At 43.3% G+C, this 11,031-nt stretch overlaps 1 protein-coding gene across 3 annotated transcripts in view; it reads right to left on the bottom strand.

Annotated features, from left to right (window-relative positions):
* Positions 1–1,328: 1,328 nt before the first annotated feature.
* Positions 1,329–11,031, bottom strand: part of APOB (apolipoprotein B) — a 113,322-nt gene continuing 103,619 nt past the window's right edge. The window contains exons 30-33 of one of the 3 annotated variants that reach the window (XM_079941279.1): positions 10,821–10,935; positions 10,539–10,722; positions 9,049–9,634; positions 1,329–1,633 (exon numbers count right to left, since the gene is read on the bottom strand). In XM_079941279.1, the coding sequence (XP_079797405.1) occupies positions 1,593–1,633; positions 9,049–9,634; positions 10,539–10,722; positions 10,821–10,935 (926 nt within the window). In that variant the 3' untranslated portion in view covers positions 1,329–1,592. Of the gene's footprint in view, positions 1,634–1,810; positions 2,429–5,424; positions 9,635–10,538; positions 10,723–10,820; positions 10,936–11,031 lie in introns of those variants that run through there. The other 2 variants (XM_079941278.1, XM_079941277.1) reach the window with 2 other exon arrangements.

Here is an 11,031-nt window from a genome sequence, read left to right as displayed (position 1 = left end):
GGGGTTGGAGTTAGGAGGAGGCCAGTTTTTACTGGGGGGAGTGGGTGTGTGGAGGGGCAGTTCCAGGGCGGGTGTGGAGGAAAGAAGAGACACTTCAGCTTCCCACCACCCTGAGCAGCCCCTGGCAGCTCAGCCTCCTTGGAAGACATGGATGGTCTCTCCCCAAAGAGCCAACATCAGCCTTGTGGGTTTTCAGCCCCCTCCTTCTTCCATTCAAACCCTTTCGTGAGAGAAAAAGTCTACAAGTACGACTTCAGTGCAATGGTCACTCAGGCAGTCAACAAACAGCCCACAGCAGGGCTGAGTGGGTTGTCTCAGAGGAGTTCACAGAAGGGAATCGTTGTTTCACCAAACTCAGGGGATCCTCAAAAGAGGCTGGGACCTTCAAGCACCCAGCCACAAGGTGGAACGTAGAAGAAAACTGACAAAGTCTTAGTGGAAGCCCATTGCAATAGCCTGGTTGATTTCAGAATTTGGTCTGGGGCAGCAAAGAACATGGGTCAATGCCAGCATGTGGCCTGGGTGTGCATCATAGGTGACCAGAGGTTTCAAGGACTAAGACCTATTATTTTCACATATATATATATATATATATATATTTTAAATCAAGTATAGTTAATTTACAATGTTGTATTGTTGTATTAGTTTCTGGTATACAGCAAAGTGATTCAGATATATATATATATACACATACACACACATATATATCCTTTTTCATATTCTTTTCCATTGTGGTTTATTACAGGATATGGAATATAGTTCCCTGTTCTATATAATAGGACTTTGTTGTTTATCCATTCTATATATAATAGTTTGCATCTGCTAGTCCCAACCTCCTAATCCATCCTTCCCCTGTCCCCCTTCCCCCTTGACAACCACAGGTCTGTTCTTTACATCTGTGAGTCTGTTTCTGCTTCATGGACAAGTTCATTTGTGTCATATTTTAGACTCCACATAAAGGTGATATCATATGGTATTTGTCTTTCTCTGACTTACTTTGCTTAGTGTGATAATCTCTAGGTCCATCCATGTTGCTGCAAATGGCATTATTTCATTCCTTTTTATGGCTGAGTAATATTCCATTGTATATATATATACATATATATATAGTATATATACAATATATATATACATTGTACATTGTGTGTATATATATATATATATATATATATATATATATATATATACCACATTTTCTTTATCTGTTCATCTGTCAATGGACTTTTAAGTTGTTTCAATGTCTTAGCTATTGTATATAGTGCTGCTGTGAACACAGAAGTGCATGTATCTTTTTGAATTATATTCTGGATATATGCCCAGGAGTGGGATTGCTGGATCATATGGTAACTCTGTTTTTAGTTTTTTGAGGAACCTCCATACTGTTCTCCATAGTGGCTGCACCAATTTACATGGCAAACCAACAGTGTAGGAGGGTTCCCTTTTCTCCACACCCTCTCCAGCATTTGTTATTTGTAGACTTTTTAATGATGGCCATTCTGACCGGTGCGAGGTGTAGCTCGTTGTGGTTTTGCTTTGCTTTTCTCTAATAATTAGCGATGTTGAGCATCTTTTCATGTGCCTACTGGCCACCTTTATGTAAGAGCCATTTTTTGCTGAGGCTTGAAGGATTTTCCTAGGGAGAATTAAAAAGGATCAGTCATGGAGATAAGAAATAAAGTTTAGATAGTGAAGAGGACCAAGACTAATTCACTTTATCTGGAGTGCATGACTTTTGTGTTCCCATTTCGCAGATGTAGAAACTGAGGACTGAGAGGCAGAGTGACTCTCCCAGGACCCCACAACTAGTTTCCCTCTCTCCCTCCCTGCCCCCACTGTCCCCTGGGACCCTAGGGTTCCTGTGAGTCCTTCCCATCTGGGCCTCCCCCAGCCTCCCACTGCAGAGCCTTGTGCATTTCTGTGTCCTGAATGCTTAGGACAGTGCCTGGCCTAGGGAAGGGGCTTAATGAACAGCTGCTGAAGATATGAAATAATTTTCTTTTCAAAGAGGAGTTTGTCCATCCAAAAATCCCAGGTTGATGCCATAAAGAAAGGGAACCACAAATTAAATTAAGTACTTAATATTTGTCAGGCCCTTGCAGGTTTTCTTTTCTCTCTTTACATTTTTGAATAAAGTAAAAAATAATAATATATTTAAATTAATTAATAACATAATAAATGCCCCCAAACTCATCCAGCATGAGAGTGAAAGCATGACATAACTCACACCTACCTTTGTGTCCTCACCCATTGTGACAGTTAATTTTATGTGTCACCTTGACTGAGCCAAGGGATGCCCAGTAGCTGGTAAACATTATTTCTGGGTGTGTCTGTAAGGTCGCTTCCAGAAGAGATTAGCCCTTGAATTGGTAGACTGAGTAAAACAGATAGCAGTCACAATACTGGTGAGCACCAACCAATCTGTTGAGGCCTGGATAGAACAAAAGGCAGAGGAAGGGTGAATTTGCTCTTTCCTGAGCTGGGACGTCCATCTCCTCCTGCTCTCGGACATTACTGCTCCTGGTTCTTGGGCCTTTGGACTCTGACCAGGGCTCACACAATTGGCCCCCAGATTCTCAGGCCTTCAAACCCAGACACTGCTGGCTTGCCTGGTTCTCCAGGTTGCAGATGGTAGATCATGGGACTTCTTGGCCTCCATTTTCTAGACAATTCCTATAATAAATTTCCTGTTAAATCTGTTTGTGTGTGTGTGTGTGTGTGTGTGTGTATACACACACACACATATATATATATACATATATATGTGTATATATACACACACACACACACACACAATTAATTCTGTTTCTCTGGAGAAGTCTGACTAATACACCCATCCTTTCCCCTGTCTCTCTCCACCATATGTAACCTATTTTGAATCTTGAGTCTACCATTCCTTTCCTTTAAAACTATAATTCCAGAAAATAAATTGTTTGGTTTTAGTTGATTTTAACTTTATTAAAAGGGTATCATGCTGTGTTTAGTCTTCTGGGACTTACCTTCTTGCTCCATTTATGTTGGTAAAATTCCTCTACATGGTTGTGTGTAATTGTAATTATACTTCATTCGCTTTAACTTCTGTCAATACAATACATTCAATTAATCCACTTTCTGTGTGCCAGGTACTTCAGATACATTATTTCATTTCACCTTCATTACAAGCCTATAATGTAAGAGGGAACCACCCTCTATTCCTGCTCAGAGTGCTTCAACCTGTTCTTTCATTATTCCCATTTGAAAGGTGAAACTAGAAAAATCAAGTAACTTTCCTGAGGTTATATAACTCATGAATGGTGAAGCCTGAATTTGGCTCCAGAGCTTAGCCTTCTTTTGAGAAGAGGGAAGTAGTGGCTGCCCCAGCTCAGCAAAATTACAGGCAGGACTCTGCCATCTTTCTACTGTTCTCTCCGTGAACTTCCCAGGCATCATGTAATTCCAGGAGTGTTCTAATGACCTCAGCTCCGATCCCTCTAGCCCAGCCCAGGTACAAGGCTCCTGGAGCTGTCCTGGACCTCACTGCTCTATAGGGGCCTAGGTGCCGGTCTGAGTGGGACCTGCTTGATGGAAGGGAAGAGAAGGAGTGGAGAGTCCACCTGAGGGGCCAGGGAGAACTGGGGAGCTGGGCTGCTGACTGAACTGCCCTTTCCTCAGGCTACTCTGTAGCTTACAGTCTGAACTGTGGATGCCTCTGCTCTCTGTGTGGTACTCATGCTGCACAGCTATGGCCCAGACACAGCTTAGAAGCAAGGGTGGGGACACAGGTCTACAGCTCACGGACCAGGCTACCTCCAAGGCCTGCGTTGTGTCTCTCACTTAAAACTGGGCCTCGGTGGTGCCAGTGGAGGGGTAAAGTTGACACAAAGGTCAGAGCTCAGTGCCTAGTGCCTGGGTATCACTGACCCAAAGCACTGCTCAGACTCGGAGGAGGCGTGAGCCAGTCTGTACAGGAGAAGGGCAGGGCCCTCTCCTCCTAAAACGTGTGTACCTCCTACTCCACCAGCTTTTACGAGGCCCTGGAATGTTATTTGTTAGTGACCACCCATCGCACCAAAAAATGGAGTGCTTGAAGGGAGTGCAGCTGACCTCTTAATGTGAAACAGCAAGACAAGGAGATGAGCTAAGAGGTAGGGTCTGTTTCTGCACATTTATCTCTGGTTATTAGACACTTTTAGAGGGAACATCTGTTTGTCCACTCTGGCTCCCATGTTACAGGCCCCATTTGAGGGCCAGCTTGGCCCCTTCTCTGACTGAATGGGGACTAAGTCATAAATTAGAGCCAGAAGAGGGACCTAGAATGAGAAGTCAGAGGGGGTTTTGCTCATCTCACCAATAAAGTGCAATTGGGTTCCCCAACTGACCAGCCGCCAGGTGAAAAGCAAAGAGAACTGAGGGGGCTCCAAATGCACCTGGTGGTGCCCACTCTCAGTGGACCCAACGATCACAAGGTTTCTTCTGGGGACAGCACCACTGTCGAAGGCAGGACCTGGGAGTCAAACCAAAGCACACAGCTTGATCACGCTTCCAGAGTTCCAGGGACCTGGGCTGGGCGCCATTATCTTATTTCTCCTTTGGTTTTAAACTTTGGATATTTGTTTTACGGGAGGAATAGCTGTGTTTATAGTAGTGCTTTCCGAGTCATCTCACAGTATGTTCTCAGGACACGCACATGTTGGCTCACTCTCAGGTCAATAGGCCAATTAATTGTACAAGAGGACAAACTTTGTTTTCTTGTTATGTTTCTAAAGGTACGTATAAAGACATAAAATCAATACAATTGGTTAAAATTCCCCTTAGTCCCCATTCCTTTGGATGTTGTTCCTCTAGCCCCCATTTCCAATTTAATATTGGAGATACTTCTGCTTGGACATACCACTGCAACTTGAAACTCACCATGCGATCCCACACTCCCTTTCCAGCTGTCACTGATCATCTGTGAGTCCATGCCTTACATTAATAGTCTACCCTCAACACGTTTCTCCTATTTCTAGTGATGCCCCATAGGTCTTCAAGTTACGCAGGTTCAAAATTTCGTAACTCTGAAGTCTGCTTTAGTCGTTCTTCCTTGTTTTCAGGTCACTCCAGCAACCCCTCCAATTTTTGGTTCCAGTGAGTTTTCAAGGCAGCTCAGTTCTAATAGCTTTTGTACCCATCCCTTCTGTCCTAAACAGTCAGCCCCCTGGCTCTGTCTTATGTCCTCATGATGCTTCTTGTATCCAACCGGTCCTCACCATCTGCAGCACCTATGACTTGGCTCAGATGCTCAGCATCTTTTACTTGGACCTTGGAACAGCCTTATACCCAGATTCATCTCATTACAATTCATCCTGCAAGAGCTGCCATTATCAGTTTTCTTAAGTCACAACCCATAACACCCTCCTGTTCAAATACTTTCATTGGATGTCCTCTCCAGCCAAGAGAGTACCACCTTTCACTCCAGCTTTCAAGACCTCTGCTGCCTTTCCAGTCCTGTCTCCCCTTGACTTTTCTGTGCTTTGGCCACCTTCAAACACACCCATCTACCTTTATTTGCTATTTTCTTCTTCTAGAATGTCATTTCTCCCTTATCTCTTATTAAAGTCTATGTAACTTCAAGATCCATTTCAATGGTCTCCATGAAAACTTCTTGATTCTTATCCTTTCCTGTTATAAAGCCTTCATAGTACTTTGTTTATACCCATCACGCGACAACACATTCCACCTTTGATAAACAGATGGACAGACAGACATCCAGGAACTGTGTCTTGCTGATTTTTGTCTCCTCTGTAGAGCTTTTGTGCTTAGGACATAGAAGCATTTAATAAATGTTCACTAAACTGGCCAGTTCTCCTTGTCTCCATTCTCTCTCCTTGCCATAAACTTGTTTAAATAATCATCTAATAATAATAACACTTCGTTTCTACACAACATTAAAGGTTACAAAACGCTTTCACATTATTATTTCAACTGATTTTCATGGGACAGCCTTTCAAGGCAGGTAGGATAGATATTATCCTCATTTTGTAGATAAGAAAACTGAAGCTCACAGAGGGGAAATAAGATGCTCAAAGCTCCAAACAAGTAAGGAATGTAGCCACTAACTGAACCCAGAGAAGTATCCTGATATGTAGTGGAAGACCAAGGTAGAGGACAAGCAAAGTCCAAGCCCTGCCAAAGATCCCTTCTTCCAACTTTACTGAGCATGATAAAGATACTCTAAGCCAGCCAGGGGCACCTCGTATAAGGGATGCCAGTCAGGGAACTGAACAGGTGGCACTGTGTGATTCTATGATCATTTTGAATTTGTGTCTATTTTTTCCTCCTCTCATGCCCCAGACACAGATATGGCCACGTGAGCACCAGAAAGCTTGGACTCCTCCTTTCCCTCCAAATTAAGCCATAATCCCAGGCCTCCTTTCAGTTTGAACACTCAGTAGATCCTTGCTGCTCACAGCTCGTCAGGGAAAGTCTCAGGGTTATGTCTGGAACCGCTCACGTGCTGCTGTGGGACCTGGGCCTAATTTCTCCCCTTATCTCGCGCTTGGAACTGACCCCTTATCTACCCTCTCATTCATTCACTCAACTATCTGTCCATCCATCTACCCATCCACTCATCCATCCATCCATCCATCTATTGATTCATTAGCCAAAAGACTTTCTTTGAGCACCAGATCCATACATATCCCACCTCCCTATGACTCTTTCTGGCTCCTCGGTTCTAGACAGAAGAATCCTGCTAAGGTACCAAGAGGCTAATGTGTTTTCTTTTCCAGGTAACGCTTGTGCGTTGTAAGAGTGGCCTTTACCAAGGGAATTTGAAGGCTTTATGAAAGAATACTGCAGCTTGAAGGTATCTGGGGATAAAAAGGGCCTTTTCCAAACAGGTCTCATGTAGGACTTGGGGTGGTCTCCAATTTCCTATTCCCCAAAGGTCACACCCTTCCTTTGTCCTCCAGTGCCGCTGAAATGCAAGTTACCGCTGACCTTCCCGATGACATTAGGGACAGCTGGGCTGCACGGCTTCTCTGCAGCCTTCCCTCACCAGAGCTCATCCTGGATGCTCTGACTGGATGTTGCCAGTGTTTAAAATCAGAGTTTGAGGTGAGTGGATGTAGTAGGGGAAACGCTTGGGTTTTGATTACACTTAGGATTACTGGATATTAAGCTTGGAGAAATAAAGAAATTCAAGAGCATTAATGTATGCTTGGCCCCAGAAATGTTAGGAACCCATGTCCCAAGTCTCCTCTCCCACCCTTACTTCCTCTGCCACGAATGGATCCTGGCCGAGCCGCAGGGAGCCTTCTGGGATCCCTACTGCCATGAAGCCCTTGCCGTTAGGACTTCTTTCTTAGCCACTCCTTGTCCACTGCTGGCAGGTGAGTCAAATAAAGGGCCTGATGGTTCATCTCAGAGCCTAGCAGAGAGCCTTACCTGGCAAAAGCAGACTGGTTGGTGAGGAAGGTTGTGTGGCACATACTGAGATGCTCCTGTGGGTCAAATTATGTGAAAGCCTTTGCAAATAGTTGTTCATTCTCACTTGGCAAATACAGTCTCTGAGATCAGTTACTTTCTTCAAGGTGGCAAAGTGTTTCCCTCCCTAAATTCTCCTTTTCCCCTATCACTCAAAACAGTGTGTGTTCTAGAGGTTTTGAAATGCCAGACATTTGAATAAATTACCTCATTTCTCTATCTTTCAATATGAATGAGTCACATTGAGTGGTATGAGACACAGTAAAGAATTTATTTATTTGTTCTCGCTCTCCCAAAGTTTAGCAAAATAACTCAGATCGTGGTTTTCTTTAACTTGCAAAAAACGTCATTTCCCAGAGTTCAGAGACCCTCAGAGATCTGATGCCAGCTTCGATGCAGGTCCAGTTCATATGTGTTTCTGCTTGTAGTCAGCTCCCTGCTACAGGGCTGGCTGGTGGATGATTATATTAATACATACAGTTTGAATTTTTTCCCTACTATGTGGAAGTTTAATTGGAGCAGAAGAATAAATGAGAATTGCTATAAAAAATTAGAAGGTGATAGTAAACTCTCCTGGAGCAACCTTTATGTAGGGGCTCATGCCATTGACTGTGGCCAATTGTAGCTCTTTCAGTAACTCCATGATGTATCTCAGAAACATGTGGTAGTTTTGAATGGACAGGTTAATCAATCTTTTGGACTCAGCAATGAATTTTTCATAGTAATCAGAGAGTTGGTCTGCAAAATCCTGTAGTTTATATGTGAACTGCTGGCGGTAATCAGAGATGATTTCCTTCACTGCAACAGCCCAGCTTTTAATTATTTCCTGAGCACTGGTAGAAAGCTCTGCAATCTTCTCTTTCCCTTTTCCATCTGCATCAGCAAGGATGCTCAGATATTCCTGGAAATCTTTCTGCACCAGTTGCTCAACCTGACTTGAGAGTTGGGAAGCAAAGCCAGCAGCACTGACAGTGTATTTGGAATGGAAGTCCTTAAGGACATCTACTAGCTTCTTGATCAGGTTGATGAACTTTTCTTCAAGTTCATAATATTTCACTGTCCAGCCAACCATACTTGGATCAAAATATTCTTTGCGAAGAGCCTGCACATACTGATGGAGCTGCTGTAACTCTTGAGAGGCTTCCTGAAGTTTGTTTTGAACAAGTTCATTAAACTCACCAAATTTAGGACCTAGGTTTTCTTTCAGGAGTCTAAAAACAAATGAAATGAATGTGTCGAAGGTTATGCTGATGTCGTGTTGGACATCATTAATGAGATCAGTAAATTTCTTCTCCTTCAAGCGTTTAAGGTCTTCTTCTATCTCCTGGAAAATGCTTTGTAGAAACCTCTTAAGATTACTTAGCATCTCTGTAGTCTTGACAGACTGGAGGTCACTAAGTGCCTTTTGGATCTCTTGTGATAAAGATTTCAACAGTTTTCCATACTCTGAGCCTATACCTATTAGTTGATAGTACACTGAATCAAAGGGAAATTTATTCTTTAGGTCCTTGATTAATTCAGATTTCTCCATCAGGTCTTGGAAATAGGAAAACAGTATTTCTAACCCACTATGGATCTTTGAATGTACCTGGGACAGTAGCTTACCTACTTTCTTCAGGACCATAGTGTAGAGTTCGTCTTCAGTGTAGTTCCCGGCTCTTCCTGGGAGCTGGAATCTGGTGGACTTTAGGAAATCAATGAACGAGTCAATCACACGGTTGACTGTCACATTGTATTCCTGAGTAACTCCTATTAAGCTGTCAAACACCTTCTTCTGGAGTCTCTGGAAACCACTGTGGTCCTCCTGAGCCAACAGTTCCTGGTACAGACTCTTGGCCGTGTCCTTCCACTGCTGGTAGGTATTAGTGGTGCCTCTGGCTATCCTTCGGAGCCCCACGTCCACCTCATCAATCTGCCTCACGGCCCCTTGATACACCTGCTCAGCGCTGTTCTGCAAACCTCTTCTCAGTTTTAAAGAAGCATCTCTCAGATCGAGTCCCGTGTACTCCTGGTGGTACTTGTTGACATAGTCATAAGAGGCCCCCATGGCCTTGGGCATATTGTCTTTGAGAGAGCTTAGCAATTCAGACACTGCTTCTTCTTCCCAGTTAGCTTTAATCTGAACTTCATCATCCGATTCCGGGGCCCTCATCTCAATTTTGACTATGTTGAGTGTTTTATCTGGAGAGGACTAAAACCAGCAAAAAAGGATGAAAAGAACATGTTTTCAATTATCTTGATTTCACATAATATACTACACTAAAACTTCATTAGCAGTTAAAAGTAAAGATCAGAGGATCTTTCATATTCTGATGGGGATTTATCTTTCATATGTCAGTTCATGTGTTTGTCTTACGGTTAAACAAATACACTCTTGTTAATTCCTCTTTAACACATGCCCCAGAAAGGACAAAATTATGTAAGGCATTTACACAGTAACATTTAACATTCAGGCCTTTCTAGGCCTGAAGATCAGAAGAGGACGAGGAGGAAAAGAACGGGGAGAAAAACACAGGGAGAGACTAATTCAGAGAAAGGAGAAGTAACAAAAAAGAAAAAAGTCCAGGGCCCACCGAGCAGAGACCTAGAAGCCCAATATCAGGGGCCATCCATCCTCTAAGCCTGTGATAAACTTTAGTGACAGAACCCGATTATTTTCTCTCCTCTACTGATGGCATCTTTGACTGGGCCCTGGCAGAGCTTGTAAAGTACATGAGAGAAACCTGGCACATCTAACAATCCTACTGTGGGGAAGAATTTTGAAGCCTCAAATACTCCAAGAAGCCCCAGTCTGAAAAATGTACTCAGCATATGGCAGGGTTTTTCCATGATTTAGGTGATGAGGCAAAACTCTCATCTTTCTAGAACTGCCCAAATGTAATAAAATAATAGTGGTCATACGAGGTCACGTGTGCATGTAATACAATCAATAAAAGACTCCTAATACGTTCTGGAGAATAGCTCAGAAGAGACGTTCAACCTGCTCATTGCTTGTGTTGCACCTACTTTGGGAAAGCCCCTAGGTAATACTTTGTATTACCTGCCCATATTCTCTGTTTGCTCTTGGGGTGTGTAACCCACTAGATGGGACTCACCTGAGGGCGGTAGTAGAGGTTCCATCTCAATAAGGTATCGTTACTGTTCTTCACGTCGATGACCACAGTGCCTATGGCTGGGGAGGCTACTGAGAAGGAGTGGTTCTCGCTTTCCTGGTAGCGCAGACGGACATCAGTTAATGTCGGGCTGGTGATGTTAAGGTCGACCTTTCCATTCCAGTACCTGAAAGCAAAAGAAAGCACATGGGCTGTCACGAAAGGGATGTGGAGATGGCAAACATCACAATGACTGGAAAAGAGATGAAAATAGAAGTTCCATACCCAAGTCCTTGATATCTGCCAACTTCTTCATACTCTGCACTGAAGTCACGGTGTGCAAATGATCCGTTAGTTTTACAAACTAACATGCCACCTTCAATTTTGTGTGTTCCCACGACTGTATGGGAAAGATTTTATATTTCATTAGATTAGTAACTGCAGGATATAAGCATTTTCATTGTGAAAGCAGAGAATTCTATCTTAACTGTCTTAT

Source organism: Stenella coeruleoalba, assembly GCF_951394435.1.
Source record: "Stenella coeruleoalba genome assembly, chromosome: 13".
NCBI classification, from domain to species: domain Eukaryota; kingdom Metazoa; phylum Chordata; class Mammalia; order Artiodactyla; family Delphinidae; genus Stenella; species Stenella coeruleoalba.
The sequence above is the reverse complement of the archived record's forward strand: the minus strand, read 5'-3'. Positions and strand labels throughout refer to the sequence as shown.